The sequence below is a fragment of the Muscardinus avellanarius genome, assembly GCF_963383645.1.
Source record: "Muscardinus avellanarius genome assembly, chromosome: 6".
Lineage (NCBI taxonomy): Eukaryota > Metazoa > Chordata > Mammalia > Rodentia > Gliridae > Muscardinus > Muscardinus avellanarius.
Genome location: NC_137791.1, coordinates 134137668 through 134162114, shown reverse-complemented (window position 1 = coordinate 134162114; position 24447 = coordinate 134137668). Strand labels below are relative to the sequence as shown.

At 50.6% G+C, this 24447-nt stretch overlaps 1 protein-coding gene across 3 annotated transcripts in view; it reads left to right on the top strand.

Moving 5' to 3' along the window:
- The window catches only part of STX18 (syntaxin 18), a gene marked incomplete at both ends in the record, with an annotated part of 109072 nt that overhangs the window by 61830 nt on the left and 22795 nt on the right, over nucleotides 1-24447 (top strand). Inside the window, 4 exons of one of the 3 annotated variants that reach the window (XM_080697973.1) lie at nucleotides 10023-10090; nucleotides 21390-21505; nucleotides 23580-23657; nucleotides 23824-23890. In XM_080697973.1, coding sequence (XP_080554099.1) covers nucleotides 10023-10090; nucleotides 21390-21505; nucleotides 23580-23657; nucleotides 23824-23890 — 329 coding nt within the window. The remainder of the gene's footprint in view (nucleotides 1-10022; nucleotides 10091-21389; nucleotides 21506-23579; nucleotides 23658-23823; nucleotides 23891-24447) is intronic. The other 2 variants (XM_080697974.1, XM_080697975.1) reach the window with 2 other exon arrangements.

Here is a 24447-nt window from a genome sequence, read left to right as displayed (position 1 = left end):
GAAAGAGCGGACTCAGCAAGGAAGCATACAGGAAAGTGCCAGGGTCAGACTCGGGAGGCGCATTGGGTGAAGGAGAGCGAAGAGAGTGAGATAGAGATCGTAGGGGGACAGGCAGGGGCTGTGAGGACTGGATCCGAGCCTAGCCGGAGCCCCAGGACAGCCAGCCCCTCCCCGGCCCTTGAGGGTGCAGCTGAGTGGGAGCTGGGGAGGGTGGGGGAGAGGAGCTGGGCCCAGCCCCAGGACTTGTATCAAGCAGTCACTGAAAGAAAGGCAGAGACCAGGGCAGGGGTGGCCCATAGGTTAGGCCCCAGCGGACTGGCCGCCCAGGGCGCAGGGCGTCCGTGCCATGCCAGGCGCTCTGTGGGCAGCTGGTCCCTTTTGCACAGGTACAGGCCTCAGACATCCCCGCAGCCAGAGGTGCGGGACTTCTGGGGCGTCTCATACAGATGTCAGTGGCTGGTGTTGGTGCGCTTCTCAGTTGAGACTGAAGGGGGTGGGGGTGGAATTGAGTTAGCGGGCTCCAAATTAAGCTCGGGAACCTGGTGAGGAATCATTTTAGCTTATCGGGAGTTGGCAAACATTTAAACAACAGTGGTTGTTCTGGCTGTGCCTTTGGCTGCATACTAAACTGAACAGCAAGCTGTGGCCACTGATTGAATGAAAAAAAATAATGATTTTGTGTTACTGGGAACTTTTTACAATATGCCAGAGGGACCTACTGGAGTCCCTTTAATCTTAAACAATGCTCGCTTCTTTCGGAGGCAAATTATGCAAATCGGCACTTAGTGTTCGGCCATCAATCAGGCCTTTGTTGGAAGGCTGTGCGTGCCAGCCCAACAGAATTCCTCTGGTCCTGGGGAAGGGAGGGGACGCAAGTCAAACCCCGCTGTGATCGCCAAAGGACCCTGTCAACTCTGAGCTCACCCTACAGTTAATTGCAGCCATTCTTTGAGAAGAATCCCACCGTTTTGTACAGGGCTTTTGTTTTACAGTTTATCTTGCTCAGGGTAATTTATAAAGCACCCACGAAGGAGCAGCCAGCCCGGCTGTCGTGTGGGTGACACACAGAGCTGGGCCTGCTGCCCGCGACGGCAGATGGCCGCCCTGTTCCTGAGCTCCTTGTGTGACTCAGCCCAGACGCAGTGTTTGTCCAAAGCGCACGCGTATGTGTGAAGCCGTCGCCTCAGCCTCAGCCTGTGCAGAACAGTTAACCTGGACTAATCCTCTGATTCCAGATCAAAGAGAAAGTGCTAGAGAAATGCTAAGAGCCCTTGGGGGGAAAAATGATGGTACTCTAGCAAGCCTCTGCTGCTGCTGCTGCTGCTGTGGTGCACGCTCTGCCATCCAGTGGACAGTGGGAAAGGTGCGGCTGACTGGCCAGGCTCACAGTTCGTCAGGGGGTAGAAAACGCAATCTACTTGGAGTGTTTAAGAATCATTGAGAAGCTGGGTGTGGTGGTGCACACTTGTAATCCCAGCATTTGGGAGGCTGAGAAAGGAGGATTGTGGTTTGTGGACAGCCCCAGCTATTTAGGCCCTTTGCAACTCAGTGAGACCCTGTTTCAAAATAATAAAAAATAGGGCTGGGGGTATACCTCAGAGGTGGAATGCCCCTGAGTTTTGTAATAATATTAATTATTACATAATTATTATTTAATATTATACAATATTTATTATTATTAAAATAATATTATATATTATTATTATTATTATTATTATTATTATTGAGGAGCTGTCGGGATGGCACACGCAATCCCAGTTCTGTGGGAGGCTGAGGTGGGAGGATTGCAATTTTGAGGCTAGTCTGCAAAACGAAGTCAGATCTGGTCCCAAAGGATATATCTGTAGTTTAAAAACCACTGGGCCAGGCGCCTGCCTGAGCAGCTACGTCACATGCGTGTGAAAATAATTCAGAACAAGACGGTGACCTCAGAGAAAGAGAGAGAGTGGCTGCGGGGCTAGCCTGGCCTGGACGTGCAGAGAAGTCTGCAGAGCTGACCCCTGCGGGCTTGGGAGCGGGGTAAGTCAGAGGCTAAGTGGGGACTCTGAAGCAGAGGCGGCGGCAGGGCTGGTCCTGGGCAGCTGAGGTAGCAGCGTGCTTGCCGTCTTAGCGGGGAGAACTCGCAAGGATCGCCTTTGTGTTTGTCTCTTTAAAAATATTGCTGTCTGCCCAGCGTGGAGGCTCATACTTGCGATGCCAGCTCGCAGCCAGCCTCAGCCACTTAGCGAGGCCCTCCGCAACTCAGTGAGGCCTGTTTCAAAATAAAGACTAAAAAATAGGGCCGGGGGTGTAGATCGGAGGTAGAAGGCCCCTGGGTTCAATCCACAGTACCGCGCATGTATGCACACACACACACACACACACACACACACACACACACACACATTCTATCTGATTACAAGAATTATACCTACTCATTGTAGAGAATGTTCACAGTGTAAAAAGTATTAAGAAAACAAAGGCCCCGGATCGTCGGGCACAGGTAGCCATCAATATTCTAGGTTCCTCTGTGTACGTGTATTCGCTTTATTGTGCTTCAAGTGGGCATTTCTTCTACCTTGCGTGAGTGGATCACACAGTATGTGCCTGGGGCGACTTTGTTTCTGCTTGGTCTGCCCCACCCAGGGCATGCGTGTGGGAAGGTGCCCCGTCAGTACAGGAGCCAGGCGTGGTGGGGCATCCTGTAGTCCTGGTACTTGGGAGGCCGAGACACAAGGATTGCACGTTTGCGGCCAGCCTCGGCAACTTAGCAGGACCCTGTTTTCAAAATAGAAAATAAAGATGGCTTGGCTGGAATGTAGCTCAGAGGCAGAACATCCCTGGTTTCAATCTCTTGTACCAAATAAAGAAAAAATAATTAGCGCCTGGTATTTAGTCCTTGTCAACAAACAGCAGGTCCACCGCAGGGCCACACGTCACAGGCACACGTCGGGCATTTTGTTTCTGTTAATCTCTCCTGGTATAACCTTTTCGTGTGTAAGGACAGGTAATATGAGAAAGCCCCACCCCCACCCCCATCCGATGCATCTAGTGTAGGTACCACGCCACCACGCCACTTAAGTGTCTGCTTAATGAAGAAACCAGGTCCAGGCTGGCCCCGGGGGCGGCCGTTGGCTCTGTGCTGCCCTCTAGTGGCGGCAAGGCCTTCTGCGGACCCAGCGCGATCTGGGGCCAGCCAGCAGCCCTCAGAGGCCTGCCCACAGGCCGTTGAACAGGTCCGCTCTGTGGGTAGGCTTTGGAGGCAGGGCACAGAGGCCCTGGCTTGAGAGCCAGCCTTCTGCGTGTTAGGAACCTTCTGCATGTACTGTGCTCCTCAGCGCCTTCAGGGGCTGGCCTACGCCTTGTCAGAGGAAACGAGGTGAGGATGCCTGGCATTGGGACTGGTCCCTCTGTGCACTTGGTGCCCTGTAAGTTACGGTCACTGTGAACTTGGGCTCCTAGTTTTTCTGTTGTTGGTTGGTTTTTAATAATTTCCACCTCCTCTCTTTGTAGTAAAGCCCAGGGAGATTAAGCAACATACTCAGATTTCAGTTGGCAAAGATCAGAGTTTAGGGGAGCTTATAAAATACACCAATTTCTCCCCAGCCCAGTGTCAGAGCTGCCTGAAAGAGAAATGCAGGAGTGAGGAGCGGGAGCCGAGTGGAGAGCCTGGCTTCAGATTTGTGGCCATTTGTGGGTGGAGAGTGGACCAGGGGACGCCCCCTCCGCTGGCCCGATGACCTGAAAGGAGGGAGCAGAGGCCAGCTCAGTACGTCCCACCCTCCGCTTGCTCCTGAAAAGACCCTGGAAAGTGGGGCGTGGCGGGACTGTTAGTGTGGTGGAGGCCCTCGACGCGACGTCAGGAGTGGGGCGCTGCTGGCAAAGCCGGGGCCATTTCCCACAATCACGGCCGCCCCTGCTGCGTAAGTTACCTGCTTAGCTCCGGGGTCTGCCTGGTTCCCGGGCCCTCACAGGCTTGTGTCTGGAGTTTCTCCTCTGCCCTGAGCCCTATCCCAGGCCGAGCAGTGGCTGTGGACAGACTCACATGGGGAGAAACCCATCCTGGGCTTCTGCTGCCCTGTGTGTTTCAACTCTCTGTTGAGGTGACGTGAGGGCTGACACTCAGGACCAACTGGTCCTGGCTCTCCTGATAGTTTTTAGGGCCATTTCTGTTTAGACCTCAGCATCCCTGTGGCCTTGCTGGTTCTGAGACCCTGAGGCGCAAGCATGGGGAAATAGCATCCCGTTTTAGGAGGAGGCAGCTTTGGTCAGTGGAGACATGCCTTTACTACACATCTTTGTATCCAGTGTAGTTTAAAAAAAAGAAAAAGAGCCGGGCGTGGTGGCGCACGCTTATAATCCCAGGGCTTGGGGGGCTGAGACAGGAGGATCGCACAGGTTCAAAGCCAGCCTCGGCTACCTAGTGAGGCTCTCAGCAACTTAGTGAGACCTTGTTTCCAAATAAAATAGAAAACAGGTCTGGGACTAAAGCCTGGAGGTAGAAAAGCCCCTGGGCTCCAGCCCCAGTACCACAAATAATAATTATAATAATAATAATAATAATAATAATAATAATAATATAAAGAAGATACACAAACACACGTGTTAGGGATCAAACCCAAGGTCTTGTGTATGCTAGACAGTCAAAAAAATTTTTTTAAATCAACATACACAGATACTCCCATGTGAGACCCAGCTTATATTTTTGTAAAATATTAGAAAATCCTTCAGATTTTAAGCGAAATATTAGCAGTTTATTGACAACATAACAGAGTAAACATTGCCCCACAGCCAACCCCAGTTCTGCCCACTTACTGGTCTGGTGAGTGTGTGGGCACAGTGCCCAGCTTATACGCAGAGTGGTGGGTAGCGCCTCTGTTGGAGGAGTGTCGTGGGGCGGATGTGGAGACCTTATGCGTGGCAGGGCACACGTGGTCACGTTGGTGGGGCAGGTGGGCTCTCTGGTGCCCACGCGCTCGGCATTTCCCAGTGCCCAGTCATCCTTCTGAATCCAGCCCTGGAGAGGTCGAGCCTGCCGCTCAGGCTGCCTGGGTGACCCAGGCTGAGGAAAGGCTCATACAAGGCTTTGTTGTTGGATTTTTTTCAAGTAACATCCTATTAGAAGGTAAGAGCCAGAGCCAGGCGTGGTGGGCACGCTTGTGATCCCAGCACTTGGGAGGCCAAGACAGGAGGGGCGTGGGTTCGCGGCCAGCCTCAGCTACTGAGTGAGCCCTTCGCAACTTAGCGAGACCCTGTTTCAAAAGAAAGAATAAAAAATAGGGCTGGAGGTAGAATGCCTCTGGGTTCAATCCCCAGTACTGCAATAAATAAATAAATAAATAAATAAATAGCAAAGATTGCAAGAATGTAGAAATAAAATAGCGATTGTTGGGTTTTAGTTTGGGTCATTTCTAGTTTAGTAGCAGAAAATCCATACCTCAGAAATGACTGAAATGTTAAAAGAAGGAAGTGCTATATGGAAGTTTGAGGTAATAATGTCGTGTTGTGGGGAATCTCGAATACATATGGAAGGAGACAGAGCCGCCATGGACGAGTGTCAGGGAGGCTGCGTGTCCAAAGCCAGTGCCTGCTGACTGGCTTCGAGTGCCCGGGAATTATATCATCGCATTTGTAACTAGTCAGTACTTATCTCTAAAAGAAACAGTCTAAAACCAAAAGAGAGCTAAGTAGGAACATCATAATAATGCACAATACCATTCTCATCTCTCAATAAGAATTTGTTATTTAACTTCATATAATTAAATATTAGGTGGGCAGTTCGTGTGTGTGTGTGTGTGTGTGTGTGTGTGTGTGGCACTGGGGATTGGAGCCCAGGGGCTTTCTATCTCCAGGCTACACTCCCAGACCTATTTTATATTTTAATGGGAAACAGGGTCTCACTAAGTAGCTGAGGCTGGCTTGGAACCTGTGCGCTCCTCCTGTCTCAGCCTCCCAAGTACTGGGATTATAAGCGTGCGCCACCACGCCCGACAAGGGGGCAGTTCTTTAACCAGTGAAATAACAGTGCGCACTGGGAATTAAGAGGGCTTTAATATCAAGTGAAAGTAGAAGACGCCAACGCGCTCCTCACTGGTGGCTGAGCACAGCCGTGGCTGAGCGCCGCAGCTCAGCACCATTCAGGGCCCAGTTCATGTCTCCAGGTTGTGGCCAGAATTAATGAACCTGTCCATTCGCAGTGACCAGCACAGGGAGATACAAAGACATGATGCACTGCTTCTCCTCTTCTCTTTTAGTTGCAATTGAAGTTTTATTTTAAACTGCACTTTGGAACCTCGGGCGTGGTGGCGCACGCTTGTAATCCCTGCGCTTCAGAGGCGGAGACAAGAGGATCGTGCAGGTTCAAAGCCAGCCGCGCTGGCGTAAGAGACCCTGTTTCCAAATAAAAAGTGTAAAATGGGTCTAGGAGTGTAGTCCAGAGGTTGAAGGGTTTCCAGGAACCCCAGGACCACCAAAAAAACAAAACAAAACACTGCACTCTGTGTTAGAAAGATGGGCATCTTATCCTTTGTCCAAACCCACCCTCTCTGGAGGAGGTGTAGCCATATCAAGTGGCGGGGGTATCAAACTGGAGCTCACGGATACACGGCCTTCGCAGCGGTGGCGATGGCCTCTTTGTGGGACTGGCAGTGTTTTGTGCAGCCCGCCAGGCTGTCGTCTCCACATGGCACAGGTGCGCCCTCCCCACGCGCCTGCAGCTTTTCTGGGCGAACTGCTCATTTGCAAAATAGCTTCGTTCGTTCGTTCGTTCCCTCCCTGCGTTATTTAGGCGCAGCCTGAAGCCCTTCCATTACTTTTGACCTGGAGCCCTTCTCTGTTGGGCTTCCTGCTTCCCCTCTCTCTCCTCTCCTTCTTCTTTCTAACATAGAGGCACTGCTGGGGATGCAGAATGAATGGGACACGGATCCCTACCTCAGCGCACTGAAGCGGACGTCACAGATAAATACTTATGCGGTGACGTGAGGCCCTCATATCAGATACTGAGGGAGGTCTTCGGCAAGGCTTCCTGGAGGAGGTGACATGCCAATGAGCCTGGAATGCCGAGCCGGGGTTCACCGGATGAAATGGGGTTGGCTTCTAAGCAGAGGCAGGGCGGTGCACAGATGCACATCAGGAAAATGGGGTGCGCCCCTCTCCCAAGGCAGCCTGGGCCGGAGCACCCCGCTCCAGCCCTCGCATCTTGTCTACCCCCACCTCGGGGTTAGACCCCCAGCTGCTTTTATTTTTCATTTGGAAACAGTTTCGCTAAGTTGCTGAGGCTGGTCTTAAGCCTGGCATCCTCCTGCCTCAGCTCCCAAGTTCTGTGCCACCGCACACAGCTCGGCACTAGTTTTAAAGGGCCAACATGTATTCTGATCTCTGTATCCAACTCTATTCTGGAATAGTGTTTCTCCTTTTAAGACAGGCATTCTCTTTAGGTATATGCGTATTCCTACTTTATCAAATGAGCGACCTTTAAAATTAGCAGTGTGTATGGAAACATTAAACATTCCCAGCATACAACTGTTCAGCCTCTCTAAAAATTGGAAGATGTAAGGAAAATCACAATTGTGTGGAATATAATATGCTGTCTCTGGCAGTTAGTTCTGAAAAAGAGCAGTAAGCCTAACAACAAACAGATCAGAGCTTGGCCAAGAACGTCTACCAACGTGATGGTAATTATGCGATTAGCTGTCAAATCGTCTTTACAGAGATAAGCCTATCATATAATGCTCTTTGAGGACTTAAGTCTGCCTAGCTATATTAAATCTAAGACATATTGAAAGTTTTTCTTTGGTATTGATTTTTTACAATCTTTGGTGTATGATTTTAGAAATTTTAGAGCTCTTGAATGTCTAAGGAAATCTTAATGCTCCTTTATTTCTTTTCATTTTTGGCATTACAGTATTACTTTATACAGTATGTTCATGTTAAGTATCAAGTTATTATACCAATGTTATTATTAACTCAGTAATTACTTAACACCTCTTAACTTATCAGGAATTCCATTTAATTCTGAACAGGCTTCACTCTGTTTTAATAAACTCATTTAATAGAAATTTGCGTACAGAGCACACGCAGTCGGAGCTGTGTTTGCGGTGCCCCAGCAGACACACTGTGGCTGTGTCTCCGTGAGGTGCCGCGGGCTCTCTTGCTCGCCGCCCATCGCTTGCATTGCTCCGCCCTTGCTGACTGAGCGAGCCGAGAGTGCATCCAGCCTGTGCACGAGGGTCCTTTGGACCTTTTTAAACACGTTATGGAACACTTTATGACTCCTTAGAGAAAGCTGCTAAGGAGATTAAGGCCCTGCTAGATGTGTTCGCTTCTTATTGCCACTATAACCAACGACCGTCAACTGTGGCTTAGCCCAGAGTTGTTAGAGTTCTGTAGGTCACGTGTCCAAAGTGGTCCCCGGTGAGGATCTGGGCACAACTGTTCTCCTGAGTCCGGGAAGGATGCGTTCCCTTGCGCTGCCCACCTCTCCAAGGCTGCCCCCGTCTTCAGAGACAGCAGTGTTGCGCTAAATCTTTCTCACATCATGCTTCTTGGACTCTCTCCCTCCTCCTTCCATGTTTAAGGACCCCTGTGATCACATTGGGCCTGCCTGGATGATCAGAACAAGTTCCCTGTTCTAAGCTCAGCAGACCAGCAACTCCTGGTTGTTTGTTGTTTTATCCCTAACATGGTATTTGACCCTGGTGGGCAGAGATACGAGGGGACAGAAACCATTACCGGTTTCAAAATAGAAGAATCAGAAGCCAGACGTGGTGGCGAACGCTTGTAATCCCAGCATTTGAGAGGCTGAGACCGAGGATCACGGTTTGCAGATCAGCTGCTTAGTGAGGCCCTCCACAACTTAGTGAGACCCTGTTTCAAAATAAAAGATTAAAAAAAAAATAGAGCAGAGAGTATAGCTCGGAGGGCGAATGCCCCTGGGTCCATCCCAGTACCAGGAAAAAAAAAAAAAAAAAGTCCAGACAGTGTGGGAAGTTTAACTACACCCCTCTGGCTTATTTCCAGATAAACTTGAATGCTTCTTTTGTGATAAATACTATTTTGTATTTACACATATTCTCATTTCCAGTGTACGGATCACCTTCTGCTGTTGATATGCTTAGAATGGAGGGGGTGCTCCGTAGCCCCTCCTTGAAAGGTTCCTAATGCCACGTGAGAAGCATGCACATAGAAGCTAGGTCAGCGTGCGTAGCTGGGTATGATTGAGTGTGCCAAGTGTGTGGTGTGCAGAAGCCCTTTTAAGTTGACAGCAAAATGAAAGTAGCCCACGCTGGCCTTGAGAGGAACTTTATGGGAGGAATGAGCATTCAGCAGACCTTCCACGGCCGGACGGTGCGCATCTGGCAGGAGGTCAGAGAGGTCAGGGCACAGGGCGGGCCCTGGCTAGCTGGTCGTGCTCTCCTGGAAACCCGCGGCCCTGGCCACTACGGCCTGAGGTTTCTTCTTACCTCTTATTTATTTTTTAAATCTTCGTCCACATACAGTGCGCGACGCATGGTAGGTGATTTGGAGTAGGCCTCACTGCACTAGGAACCGGCCGTCACCAGCACACATCGTGCCCGGCTGTGCGTGCTGTTCCTTCTGCTCATCCACAGAAGTAGGTCAGGGGAAGAGAGATTGCCTTGTAGGGACAGCCCACCCCCAGCTCTGTTCTCTGACTGTGTGCTCTCACGGGCGGCTCATGCCCTCAGTGTCAGCCTTAGATTCCACCCCCTACTCTTGGGAGAAGGGCGCCTTGTCTGGGAAGTTGTCATGGGGGTTCTGACCTCCTTGGCTCTGCGATGCGGTTGCTGGATGGGCTGCATCTCATCGAATCCGCACTCAGAGATGGCCTGTTTCTAGCATCACAGATAAGAGACCCCAGCCCGGGAAAGTCAACACGCCAGCAGCTGGGGAGAGCTTCACGGCAGAGCCGCTGAGCTCGCCGCTTCGCCGTCTTCCTGTGGCCTGCCTTCCATTCTCCGTCAATCTGAAACGCACTTTGAGTGTAATCTGTCTATATGAACTCTTGGCTTTCTTTTCAATTCTAGATTTCCCACATTGGCAAGCTGAGAGATTTTCTTCTGGAACACAGGAAAGATTATATTAATGCTTATAGGTAAGTGCTTGATTATGTATTTGTTTATTGGCATGACCTGGTTGACTGTGTTCTTTTCTAGTTTCGTGTTCCTTTTGAGCTGTTTGCGCGCATTTTTTACTTAGCATCCCAGAGCTGCGAGGGGAAGATGAGTGTGGGAGGGTCTCCGCAGAGCCAGGGCTCCGCTGTGCTGGTGTCCCCAGAGTCCCCCAGAGTCGTGACGCAACGGCAGTGTCTTGTCGTCGCTCACAGCTCTATAGGCACCTCTGTCTTCTAGCAGATGAGGCTCCATCCCCGACTGCTGAGAGCAGCGCAGGAAGCTGGGGGTGCGCGTGTTTGAGTCCCTGGGCCTGGGAAGCAGCCACTGAGGCTGTGCCGGGCTGTTCTTGCCCATGTCTCGCTGTCCCAGTCCGTGACGCTGGCTTTGCCAGCCTCCTCAACGGGGCACATCCCAGTCCTCAAGGCCTCCTGCTTTGGACACTGGCTAGAGACCCCCACCTACCCTCTGGAGTGGCCCTCTCCTTCGGGGACTTCTGCTAAGTCCTTTTATTTTATTCATCCTCTGATGCAGCCCCTGGCCACACTCCTCCTGGTGGCTAGGACCCTGTCTACTCAGCAGCCACAGTTTTTGAACAACCTCACTGAATTACCTCACCGTCTGATAAACCCACCACAAATATCCGCTACGCTTGGCTTCAGCACCCGTGCACACCGCGGCTCTGCCTCTCGGGAACCGACATCCACACTACAGCTCGGCCTCTCAATCTGGTCTGCTCAGCCACCCTCCTCCCACTGCGGTGCCCCTGCCCGGCCAGCCTTCCGGGGGGGGGGGTACTGGGGGTGGAACCTGGGGCTTTCTACCCCCAGGCTATTTTATACTTTATTTGGAAACAGGGTCTCACTAAGTTGCTGGCTTCGAACCTGTGTGATTGTCCTGTCTCAGCCTCCCAAGTGCTGGGATTACAAGTGTGCGCCACCACGCCTGGCTTTATTCTTTATTTTGAAACAGAGTCTTCCTGATTTGCCAAGCGCCTCACTAAGTAACTGAGGCTGGCTGAAAACTGTGATCCTCCTGCCTCAGTCTTCTGAATGCTGGGATTATAAGCACTTGCCACCACGCCCAGCTTTTATTTTTTATTTGTAAAAAGGGTCTCACTGGGTTGCTGTGAGCAGCGAACCTGTGATCCTCTTGTCTCAGCCTCCTAAGTACTAGGATTTCAAGTGTGCACCACCGTGCCCAGCGTGGATAATCTTTCTTACTTTAGCCATTGTAAATAAAATAGGACATGGTGTCTCTCTCGCCTGTCATTGTCTAATGATAATGATGTCCTTTCTCAGCTCTTCTACTGTGCCACAGCTTTTGACTCCGTTGGCCACTGTTTGCTTCTTGAAATTCCTCCCCCTCTTGACTTTTTTATAGAGCAGTCCTCCATCTGTATCAGCAAAGGATGGGTTCCAGGGACACACCCACCCAAGGAAATGCAACTTATGGATGTTCAGGGCTCTTACTTACCGTAGTCTAGTGTTTGCTTTTAACCTTTGCACATCCTTCTGTATAAATCATCTCTAGGTTACTTATAGTACTTAACACAATGTGGGTGATATGTAAGTATTATTTATACTGTATGTATAGAGTGACCAGAAGAAAGCTCATGCATGTCCACGGTGGCTGTGACTGGGCAGCTGACTGAATCCTCTGCTCTGAATGGGTGTGTGCACACACGGCTGCTCCAGTGACTCCCTTTTCTGCTTCTTTGTCCTTCATTGACCCTGAAAGAACCCCAGGGTTTTGATTGGGCCCTTCTGTCTATTGGTCTCTACTTTGCATTATCTACCTTTCTGCCGCCTGTGCGCTCAGCCCCCATCTGTCCTCCTCATGCTTAATCTGTGGGAGATGCTACCTGATGGGCATTTCCTCTCCTGTGGGGAGATGCAGTCATGAATCCAGGAAGGTAACTGCCCCAGAGACATGGGGTCCTGCTGAAGAGCCACGGGAGCGCCGCACCGAGGCACCTGGCCTGCTGTGGAAGCCGGGGCGAGAAGTCCACCCAGCTCTGCAGCAGCCATGTGTTGAGCAGAGGAAGGGAAGACAGGAACCGCTCAAGTGCCATTTGGAAAGACCAGGTCAGGTTTTAAAAAGCGAAAGAAGACATCTTGACCAAAACTTCCCATACGCTTCTGGAGCGGAGCTCAGATCTCAGCACACGGACTCGCCCTGCCTCCCCTCACAGCGCTCGCTCCTGCTTCCCACCGGGGGACAGTGTGGACAGTTAGTGGACGCTGGACTGGACATGGGACATGGCGGCACTCAGAGCATCTTTGTAGGAGACCATCTTTATAGAACACGGGCCATAGGCGCTTCAGAAATCCTCTCACCACGCTTGAGAATATAAAAGAAATCTCTTATTAAAAAACTTAATAAATACATGCAAAAATAAAAAGATTGCATATAAATTCTTCAACAGAACAAATAATTATACCCCAGGTTAATTTTAAAGAATTCCTAAGCCGGGCGTGGTGGCACACACCTGTAATCCTGGCATTCAGGAGGCTGAGACTGGAGGATCATAGTTCAGGGACAGCCTCAGCTACTTAGGCCCTCCACAACTTAAAAATAGGGCAGGGGTGTAGCTCGGAGGTTGACTGCCCTTGGGTTCCATCCCCAGACCTGCCAAAAAAAAAAAGAATCAATGTTTTGTGTAGTTAAACTTAATAGAGGCGATTTTAGATGTTTAAATATACTTTATTTATATTATTTTGTAACACACTAAAATAATTATTCTGATATATAATACCAAAGAAAACCATATTTTAACTTCTTGGTTAAAATATTTAACACTTAAGCCAGGCGTGGTGGCGCATGCTTGTATCCCAGCATTTGGGAATCTGAGACAGGAGGATCGCAGTTCGAGAACAGCCTCAGCTACTTAGTGAGGCCCTCTGCAACTCAGTGAGACCCTGTTTCAAAATAAAGAATTAAAAAATAGTGTAGCTTAGAGGTAGAATGTCCCTGGGTTCCATCCCCAGTATTGAAAAAATAAATAAATAAATAAATAAATAAATAAATAAAATATATATATATAAAATTAACGCTAGATGGCAGTGTAAATTTTATTTCTGAAAGTGTATGTAACAAATACTAATATGATACGCTATTAAAGTAAAAGCTATAGGGATTTTGGAAAACCTTCTTTCCTACTTTTTTGGTGCATTATCATCTCACATGTGGTGCCGTTCGTAGTGACAGGACACAGGAGCACACAGCCTTGGCGGGCTCTCCCCCGCTCCTTCCCCAGCCTCCCCTTCCCCAACAGGGCATTGAGGTGCACCTTGGTGCTCTCACGTATGTTCTTGATGTGGTGGAACAGAATAGAAGATACAGAAACAAATCCACACACTTGCAGTTGTAAAGAAGGAGTGGTCTCTCCCTCAGAGTCACAGGCACACATAGAAGCTGGCGGGCTTCCCTACCTGGACCTCAGGCATCGGTTTTGTAACCTTTGTACCTGGGCCTGTATGTTTTGCTCCCAGATGTACTAGTTAATTGTGTCTCCCTTTTGTAAAATCCACCCAGTGAAAGCTGGCCAACCAGATTAGATTGTAAAAGCCATACTCCAGCCAGTGGGGATTTCGTGAGTTTTTATTCGCGACTTCCCTAAAATCCATTTCAAATATAGCCAATTGATTTTCCACAGAGTTGCCAAACACATACATTGGAGGAAAAACAGCCTTTTCAACAAATAGTGTTGGGAAGACTGGTTATCCATTTGTAGAAAAATGGAAGTAAATCCTGCCTCTCATCCTGCACAAGAGTTAAGGCAAGGTGGATCAAAGACCTGGAAATCAGACCGGAGACTCCAAAATTATTAGAGTGACATGAGTCCAACACCCCAACATACTGGCACAGGTAGAAGCATCCTCAACAAACCCCCAGAATTCAGGACAGCAAAACAAGAGTGAATAAACCGGATGATATTAAACCAAGAAGTTTACACTCATCAAAGGAATCCATCAAGGGTCTAAAGAGAGCGCCCACAGAATGGGAGGTCTTTGCCAGCTATTCCTCTGACAGAGGACTAATATCTAGAATATACAAAGTACTTAAAAGACTTAACACTAAAGAATCAACACAACCAAGATTTGGGGAACCTGACAGAACTTCCATACGCCTGTCGATTTCCACCTCCTTTCTCAGCACCTGAGAAGTTGGGTTGAAGATGGGAGCGTAGAGAACTTTCATAGAAGTTTACTGTTAGAGTTGCTTTGCCTAAAAAAGGCTGCTCTAGGGCAAGCGCAGTGAACTCCTCAAGGGTATGGGAGCCCAAGAGAGCCCTTCAGTCTGTGAGACTTGGTCTTTCTCTAAACCAGAGGTCAGCAAACTCCAGCTCATTGCCTGTTTTTGTAAGCCTGTTAGCTAAGAATAGTTTCACATTTCCAAATGGTTAGGGAAGAAATAATAGGAATATTTAATCACACAAAATTACATGAAATTCAGCCGGGCGTGGTGGCGCAATGCTGGTGTAATCCCAGCATTCGGAAGGCTGAGACCGGAGGATCGTGGTTCGCAGACAGCCTCATCTATTTAGTGAGGCCCTCTGCAACCCAGTGAGACCCGGCTTCAAAATAAAGAATAAAAAATAGGGTAGGGGGGTGTAGCTCGGAGGTTGAATGCCCCTGGGTTCTACCCCCAGACCGGCAAAAAGGAAAAAAAAAAATATATGAAATTCAACTTTCAGTACCCGTAATAGTTTTATTGGTATACAGCCATGCCCTAGGACTGCTTTGGGGCCACCACTGCAGAGCCGCAAAGCTATGAGACCACAAGGCCCACAGAGACTGACATCTTTATAAACTGACTGTTTTGGAGCCCACAATGGGAGCGCTTATCACTCAGGAGGAGGCTAGGAGGCTCAAAGCAGGCAAAAGGACCAAAACGCGGGGCAGGGACAGCGCAGGCAGGGCAGGGGCAGCTCTGCGGCTGCAGCTGTGTTCAGCTCTGCTCGCACTAAGGCTGCTGGGGTGGGGGCTGCGCACTGGCTCTCCACTCCTCAGGCTGGTTTTCAGTGTTCTCGGACTTCTGCACAGACCGACGGCTCAGTCCCGCTGGCTGAAGGCCTAAACTTCCCCTCCCAGCTGCGGACAGGGGTGTGGGTCTGAGGCTCCGCTGCTTGCTAGCCTGAGGCCTCAGCAGGTCACTTGTCTTGAGCATTGCCTACAACTGCATCCCCTGAGGACCTCAGTCTCTGCCAGCCCGTCGCCTGGTTGTAGGAGCCCAGTCGGGCTCCTTGTTCTGGTGCCCGGGGCCACTGCCAGGCAGGCACGCTGAGTTCTTCTCCTGCCCCACTTGGCCCCTTGGAAAGAGCGTGGGGTTGGGGCCAGTCACACCAGGTTCCAGTCCCGGTTCTGCCGTGTGCTGGCCATACACGTGTGCATCGCACAGCATCTTCCTGCCTGTCTCCTTCTGGTGAAATGTGGGTGGCGCTCCTGTGAGGATTACATGAGGTGGGGGCTCCTGCACGTGGAAGGGTCTTGGTGAGTGGCGACAGAGTTGGTACTCCCTCTGACCTGTCATGCCCTTGAGTGGTGGCTAACGGATAAAACAAAACCCACCTGGCTCTGTAGAATACAAGAGTCACGTCTTATCAGCTTGGTCAGAGAGTGGAGAGCCACGGACAGCGGCTTGATCGCTGGTACAACCTGTACTGGCAGACCTCAGGAGAGGGGAGTGGTGGCCAGGGGCATGAGGTTCCCTCACACAGGCACGAGCAGAAGTCTGCTCCTTCTGTTGCAGATGAGGAGGGAGGCAGCCAGGGGTCACTGTGGGGCAGCTGGGCCATGCATCCCATCTCCCCCTTCTCCACCAGATGGAGAGAGGCCGCCCGCCTCCTGGCCCCATGGGCCTTCCTCCCCAAGATGGCAGCCTGGTCCCAGCCTTCCCCTCCCTCCCCGCCCCAGTGCAGTGTGCTGGCCTTGGCCTGCTCCTGGGAACATTTTATATGAAGTGTAATCATGGAATTGAAAGAATATGTGTAGGAATATTGCTTTCAGACCTATGAGCCTTTGTTAGCTTGACATAATTAGGAAGCTATAATTTTTTCCAGAATGGAGAGCTCAGACTTTATTGACCCATTTAATTTTTTTAATAATGGCATTTTACTAGAGCAGAACAGCAGGCAACCAAGGTAGCCTCTGGCGGCATCTCCGAATGATGTTAATTAAAAATAGTTTCTCCACTTCTCATAGATAGACCTTTTCCACAATATTCTAGCAACAGAACATACCATGTAGGAGAAAACTTTCTTGCTTTCTGTTGTTGCTACTAAAAGAATAACGATATTATCAATTTCCAATTTAAAAGGTTAGTGTGTGTGTGTAACGTATGCTAAAGGAACATTACCTTTTAACTGCGTGATCAGTTTTATCAAATTAGCCTTTAGACCTTTTCAGTTTCCCTGAGCCAGGTTTCCATTAAATCAGAAATAGAGTCGGATGATGTTAATCTAGTGTCCTTGGCAGTCGTCTTTTATAGGTCTGCTCTGTCCACTTGGAAGTGAATACCTCTCTGATTTATGAACCCGGCCTCTACATCTGTTTCCGATGAGCTGGTTTCTAGGAGGGACAAGCATGCGGCCTCTGCTCCCTCTGTGCACTGCGGTCATTCCTCCCAGACATGGCCTAACCTCGTTAAGCCAGACTAGCAAATAGACCAGGGTGCTGAGGACTGTTAGGACAGGGACAGGCTTCTCTCTCCCCATCAGGTTCACTGAGTGGAGGAGCATCCATTTCCCGGGAGCTTTGCTTTACTCCTCCCTTCTCCTCTTCTCCTCCAACATGGAGGTGGGGTAGAGGTGGGAGAGGGTCCGCCCTGGGAAGGGGTGGGGACCGCTCCTCTGGGGGGGAGGGGCTGTCCTCAGGCTGCATGCACCCCAAGTGTTCTAGAAAGGCTCTGAAGGGGGCGCCTGTAGGTGTTGTGGGGGAGCCAGTTCAGGAGGAACGTAACTAGAAGCACAATCGTAGCTGTATGCCAGCCCACAGTCTCCAATATGGCTTCATCCATGGATTTAGTTCATGCAGAAAATATTAGATTATTGATTTATCAGCCTGCAAATGCTGGGCATTGCTTTTGATGGTGAGGATACAGCAGTGAACAGATAACCATCTTTGGCTTTGTAGAACCTAAACTTTTCCTGACAAGGGACACAGAAACAATAAGTAACACATTGGGGTGTTAGGATAACCTAAGTGTCCTGTGGGGGAGGAGGGACGTAGAAAATGTCAAGGTTCAATCCAGCATTCAGGAGGCTGAGATAGAAGGATCACGGTTCACAGCCAGCCTCAGCCAGCTGCTTAGTGAGGCCCTTGCTCACCAGGCCCAGACCCCAGGGTCTGCTGTCGCTCTGCCCCCCACACCTGTTCTGTTCCTGGCCATTTTACATCTTGATCCTTCTCCTTCCGATCCCCTACCACCACCCAGGTTCTGCCATTGCCCCTTTCTTAAGTGTTAGTTCAGCAAAAATTTCCTGAGCACAGATCTATCACGTGCTGGGGAAAGCAGAGATGAAGGAGGCGGGGTCCTCGGCCTAATGTCAGTGCCAGGCCCTGGCCCAGCCCTGGGCTCTCCTAACATGGCAGTGGTGGTCACCGTCAAGCTCCGCCTCTCCATCAGCTACGGAGTAAAGACCCTCTGACTGAAGGTCACCAAGGAGTCATCCTCTCCTCACCCTGTGCCCGGCCAGGGCCTCCCCTCTGGCTTCCCACAGCCACACCTGCCTTCAGCATTCAGTTCATACATGTCCTTCTGTGTACACTCTCTGCACTCTCCTGCCTTTTGTGGCATGAGAGGTGGTCAAGTGTGAGACTCGAGAGCAGGCTACCCTGGTTCAAATCCCCGCCTTGCCGGTTACACAGCCTCCCTGGGCCCAGTTGCTTCATGTGCAAAGAGGGAAGCATAAGACATCGTAGAGTCTTGACAGTGAAGCAGGCAGACACACGTGAAGCGCTCAGAACAGCGGCTGGTGACACTGCAGAAAAGTGTAACAGCACTAGCCTTTGTTCCACGCACATCGACATACTTAAACCTGTAGGCGTTTCCTGTGACAACGCAGGGCGTGGAAAGCGAGGTCCATGTTCTGTTCATTTCTGCAGCCCAGACACAAATAGCTTCATCTCAGAATGCATATTTGGATAGGTGAATTTCATAACATGGATGGTATATACCCAAGACACATAATGGAATTCATCGCTAGTTTAGTACTTGAAGCAAAAGGAAGGTTGTAGTGCTGGCCTTGTGCCCATGCTTTTCAATAACCTTCACAGCAACAGAGTTTAAAACATTTGTTACTCTCTTCTCTAACCAATAGACCCAAGAATTCAGTGGTATTTTGCTATTTTGTAGTTGTTCTTTCTTAATACACCGCTCAACCAAATGCTAACAATAACTCTCCTTTAAGTTCCTGAGCCGGTAAGTGGACTTTTACTGCCCAGTTTTCTCCTCTTCTCCCCCTGAAGTGAATTGACTAATCCAAACCTATACTGAACATCATTTCCTTTCCGTCTAATATTCAGATAAATTGAGATCTGTAATAAAATTATTTCTCTGTACATAATAAAGGAAATAAAATTAAACTGTGATAAATTTATATATGCATGTCCTCTGAGGATATAGTTTTGGGAAGTATCTGACAGATATGTAACCTTTTCCACATAGTAGTAATTCTGTTAGCGTGGTAACCTAATTGGGCGGCACGGGCAGGAAGCTTCTATTACTTGTGATGACTGTGTCTCCCATGCCCGCTGTGTATCTAGTGCTGCTCTGAAAATACCACAGGAGCGCTGGAGCTAGCAGGCGCGCCATCTCACGTGCAAGGCCCTGGCTCTGGCACAGCTTGCTGCCCTTGGCCCAGCACTTGAACTTGCACGGCTGAGCCTCCTCTGCCTCCCGGTGCCTGGCGCCCTCACGCAGGCCAGAGCGGACCCGAGGCGTCTCCTCCTCTGCCCCCATCCAGTCCATGCTGCTGCTAAGTCTCTCAGATCTGTCGTCCTTCACCCCATGGACATGGCTTTCTTCCTCTTCCTGGATTCTGGCCATATCTCTTGACTGTAGTCGAAGGCACCCAGCGTCCAACTCCATCAATTTCCAGGCCACTGACCACAGAGGAGCCAGCGCTCCCAGCCTCTGCCTGCAAGGGTCCCTTTCCACTCAACAGTGGAGTGTTTGTATTTCGTGTGATCTCTGTATTTTTATAAAACATGATTATATTGGAGAATTAGTACAGAGTCGATCACTTTAAGTAACTCTGTACTTATTCATCATAATCTCATCCACGTTCATTTGGAATCTAGCGCAGACACACGGCAGACACGTTCAGTGTAGACCCTGAGCGGGTGGGTGTGACATGCTGCCCCTGGAGGTGACGCGGGCACGCCGAGGCCTGAGCCAGGAGGCCTGGCTGGCACAGACCCACCTGTGTGCTCCTTGCCCCTTCACCCCGACGTGTCCTGGTGAGGAGCGACGTCCCGGGGTCATTCTGACCATCACCGCAGGTTGGGAGCTTGCAGCTGCTCTCTGGACAGAGTGCCTTAACTCTCTGCCCGCCGCTGTCCCGGCATGAACGGTCCTCTCCCGCCTCGGGCCCCCATTCCCTTGTGCACAAAGCCATTCACCACAGTGCCTCGTACCAGTCACCTCTGTAGAACTCAGCACCCTCTGTGGGGATCACGTAGGAGCCCCAGTCAACTCTGAACACCCAGCCTCATGCCCAGGGCCTGACACAGGGGATTATTATGTTACATCATAGTATGTGAGTGAGCGATTAATAAACTCTGAGGTTGGGAAAGTAACTCAAGTACCCAGCAAGCACGGAGAAGCGCGCCTAGCATATGTGAAGTGCTCAGCTACACAGCACACTCACCGGCCAGACGGCATTGCAGAAACTGGCAGGTTCGTTTCCTTTATTATGTAAGAAGACCCTGTTTCCAAATAAAAATATGAAATAGGTCTGGAAGTGTAGCCCAGAGGTAGAAGGGCTTCCAGGAACCCCAGTACCATCAAAAAAAGAAAGAAAAGAAAGAAAGAAAAAGAAAGAAAGAAAGAAAGAAAGAAAGAAAGAAAGAAAGAAAGAAAGAAGAAATAAATATAGGGCTGGGGGTATAGCTTGGAGGTAGAATGCCCCTGGATTCCATCCCAGTACCACAAAAAAAGAAAGGAAGGAAGCTAGGGAGGAAGGAAGGAAGGAGCCAAAGTTTCTGTGTCCACGAAACTTGCATTCTACTGGGTAGAGACAGACACAAGTATTTACTGTGCAATAAAGAAAAAGCAGGATAAAGGGTAGACTAGTAGAATGGCGGCAGATTCGGTGGTCCCAGCCCCTGTATTCGGGGTCCCAGCTCTTGAGGGCAGCCTTGAGGCCGGACCTTGCCCTGTGCATGCCCTGGGGAACCTGCAGGTGGTCGGGCCAGGCAGGAGCTTGCTGGCCCCGGGGCTCAGGAGGGAGGCCAGTGTGGCGGGGTGAAGCAGGTGGATGAGCGGTGAGTGGCGGGAGTGGGGTCACAGGCGGGCATGGGGAAGCGGGACTTTGTGTCTGTCCTCACTGAGGATTGGTGGCTAGAGGACCTGGCGGGAGAAGCTGGGGCGATTTGCGTCAACACATTACGTAAGGTCCCCGTTAGCTATAAAGCTGCGAGTTTATTAGGCCAAGTAACATCACGGTTACTAATTATGCTGCCAGACCCACCCAGCTCTTACAGACGAGCAAGGAAATAAAACTGCCACGTTGCGAGCTTCAAGGTGCCGTAACACTGAAAGCGAATGCCCTCCCAGCTCTGTAATTTTAGAGTGGTGTAATTTAATATCAAGGAAGTGGAATTTGTTCCTAAAAGCTCTTTTGTGGTGGGTTTTGAAGACTGCCTGCCAGCAGCAAAAGATGGCAGCGCAGACAGCTCTTCGCACGCTTAGCAAGAGCCCCGTGGCACTCTAGCAGCGCCCAGGCGATGCCAGTCATCGCCGCTCGGGAGCCGCCGCATTTCTCCCGAAGTCAAGGCCTCCATTCTTACCAGGCCCCAGTGTCCAGCGCTCCCCTCCTCCTGCCCTCGGCCGCCCATCCCTCAACTGTCCTGCTTCAGCTGGGGCCTTTCAGGACGCTTGTCTACCCCCAGCCTTCACGGCCCACTCTGCATCCTTCTCCCACCTGGCCTGGCCACTCCTCCTCCTCCTTTTCTCGGCTTGAGTGTCAGTGGACCAGGGAAGCCGTCTCTTCCCTCACACGGTCCAGACCACGCTGCACCACCCGTGGCTGCCCTCTCCTGTCTCCCTCTCTCTTAGCCATATCATGTCCGAATACGGGAGGATGACAGACACGGAGCGAGACCAGATAGACCAGGATGCCCAGATCTTCATGAGGACCTGCTCAGAAGCCATTCAGCAACTCAGAACAGAAGGTAAAGTGCTCTCAACGACGCAGCCGTGACTATCAAGCAGTGCTTACGTACCCCTCTGCGTTCTTTCGGAGACTTGGGGTTTCATAAGTCCTCCTTTTCTGGTCAGTTTCAACCTAGGCTGTTCAGAGTCACCAAAAGGCCATTACTTCAGTTAGAGGGACAGGGCGTAGGAGACGGGGGGGGGGGGCTTTTTTTTTTTTTGGTGGTACTAGGGGTAGAACCCAGAGGCTTTCTACCTCAGGTCTATACTCCCAGACCTATTTTCTATTTTATTTGGAAACAGGGTCTCACTAAGTTGCTGAGAGCCTCACTAAGTAGCTGAGGCTGGCTTCGAACCTGCGTGATCCTCCTGTCTCAGCCTCCCAAGTGCGGGGATTACAAGCTTGCGCCACCACGCCTGGCTAGACGGGGGTGGGGGATGGGGGTAGCTTTCAACACAGAGCCAGAAGTGCACGCAGGAGCCGGGGTCAGAGAAGACAGATTGTGTGTGGCGTGTGTGTGTTTGTGTGGCGTGTATGCGTGGCTGCATTGTCTAGAGCACAGGGCTGATGGCCGTGCGTAAGGCTGGAAGGGGTGGTCTAGGCTCCAGTAGCCCCTGTGGTCAGGAGGAGCACTCTGAGCCTGGCTGCAGAGGCAGGCACCCCAGCTCTCTGCAAGTAACTGAGTCTTCCTGGCCCTCAGTCTCTTCCTCTCCAAAATGCAGACCCCTGTAGGCCATGTCTCAGTTGGTCTGAAACCTGAACAGGAGGCCTGTAGTGTGCTTGGAGCCGCCCAGCCTGAGGGCTTCTGTCACTCCCTGAGGTGCTGATGGCTCCCGAGGCGCGTCTCCTCCTCACTCTGTTTGAGTTTGCTCAGGCAGGTGGGGTACAGGAACTCCTGCGGCATTCCGTGCTGCCAGATGCCGTGTGCTCCTGACACAGCGCCAGAGCTCTGGGGGCCCACTGGGAAAGTCTGATGAAAGCTACAGACAGTCTTGCCAGAAAAATGTACACACCCACGGAACCGATGTGCAGTTTCATACAGCCCCTGAATCCCTTGCGTGACTCTCGGGTTACACAGCTTTCAGTGGAAGCAGATCATGTTCCCTTCAGGACACACATTCTTTGAGGTACCTAGAAAGTGCACATGAGCATTAATAAAACCAGCAACTAAAAAGCCGGGCGTGGTGGCGCACACTTGAAATCCCAGCATTCGGGAGGCCGTGACAGGAGGATTGTGGTACACAGACAGGCTCAGCTACTTAGTGAGGCCCTCTGCAACTCAGTGAGACCCTGTTTCAAAATAAAGAGTAAAAAAATAGGGCTGGGGCTGTAGCTCAGAGAAAGAGTACCCCTGGGTTCCATCCCTAGTACCACAAAAACAAAAAACAAAACCCAGCAACTAAACACAAAACCATGTGACCTCAGACCACCCAGCACCTCTGAACCCTAGTTTCTTCATGTGTAATAAGACATAATCACAGTTCCCACTTGGCTCATTCCTACAGTGCATATATGCAGAGTGCCCGCATACAGCAGGCACAGCCTCTGCATAAATAGTAGCTGTCTTAATAAAAGTGGCCAGACTTTAGGACGGGCAAGGCTTTGTCCAGACTTCACACGGAGTTCACACAGCGAAGGCGTCTTGAGGCTCGGTGTCAGGAAGAGTTCCAGTACAGGATGATTTGACTCAGTGTCTGGGGAACCCCGGGAATGCGAGTGGCCAGGGAAGAGGGCGCAGCGTGGCAGGGAGGTGTGAGGGTTCGCTTTGATTAACCACATTACTTAGAGGTCAGCGTGAGCATGGGCCGCTGTTCGTAGAACCTGGGTCCCATGCTCAGGAAGGAGCCGCGTCAAGGACTGCCCCTGGGTACTGCGTAAACCATGAGCTATTTGGCTGTGGTTCTTCTGTGAGTTTAACCTTTCACTCTGGTAAGGACTGCTAAATCTTAGTCTTCAAAATGTAGACTCACTTGACAGACTTGTAGCTGTGTTGTTAAAAGTACTTTGAATAGAGAAAATGCTGTAGAATTCTGCTGATGTGTTCTTCAGGGCCGTTGCCTACAGAGACCTAATGTTGGCCTTTTCTGTTCCAGCCCACAAGGACATCCATTCCCAGCAGGTGAAGGAACACAGAGCCGCTGTTCTGGACTTCATTGAAGATTACTTAAAAAGTATTTCATCTTCTCTTAAAGGCCAAATGTGGCATTTCGCAGTTGATGCAATTCAGTTTCGCTTTGCTAGCTGAAGACTCGTAGTGTCTCATTATATTTGATGATACCTTTCTCCTGAGAAGCCATTTTAAGTAGTCTCTCTCTTCTGGTATTTCTCTCTCCACAGGAGTGTGTAAACTTTACTCAGAACAAAGAGCCATCCGCGTGAAACGAGTGGTGGATAAGAAGCGACTGTGAGTACCACCTCCTGTTCCTCAGTTAGTACTAGAGACGTGGGCAGAGCCACTCGGTTTGCAGGGCACTTACTCTGTGTGGACCGGGCTTCCTTCTTCATGAACCCCCATGGCCGGTGCTTACTGAGCGCTTACCAGGTACCGGTGCTATGCCAGCCTTCTCGGCTCACCTCACGAGGTGGGTGCTGCTGGTCTCCCTCCTTTGCACACGAGAGTGCTGAGGAGGGCATGCTTGGTCACTCGCCCACGGCCCCACAGGCAGGAGGTAGCTGCGCTGGCCCGCTGGGATTGAGCCCGGACTGCTGACTCAAAAACTGTACTTTACCCGCCATGTTTCCTAAGACTCCCCGAGGCCGGCCACTTGTGGTCATTTTCTTGCAGTCTGTCTGTCCCACACCCTCCTGTCTGTGTCTAGGGGGTTTCCGAGGGAAGAGCTTGGGCACGGTGGCCGGTATAGATGGTGCTTGCGAGACGTGCGTGCGCTGTTGGGTGGCCGCTGCGGGTGAGGGCCCCACAGCCAGGCCGGCCGCCAGTGCTTCCCAGGGCCCCTGTCTGTG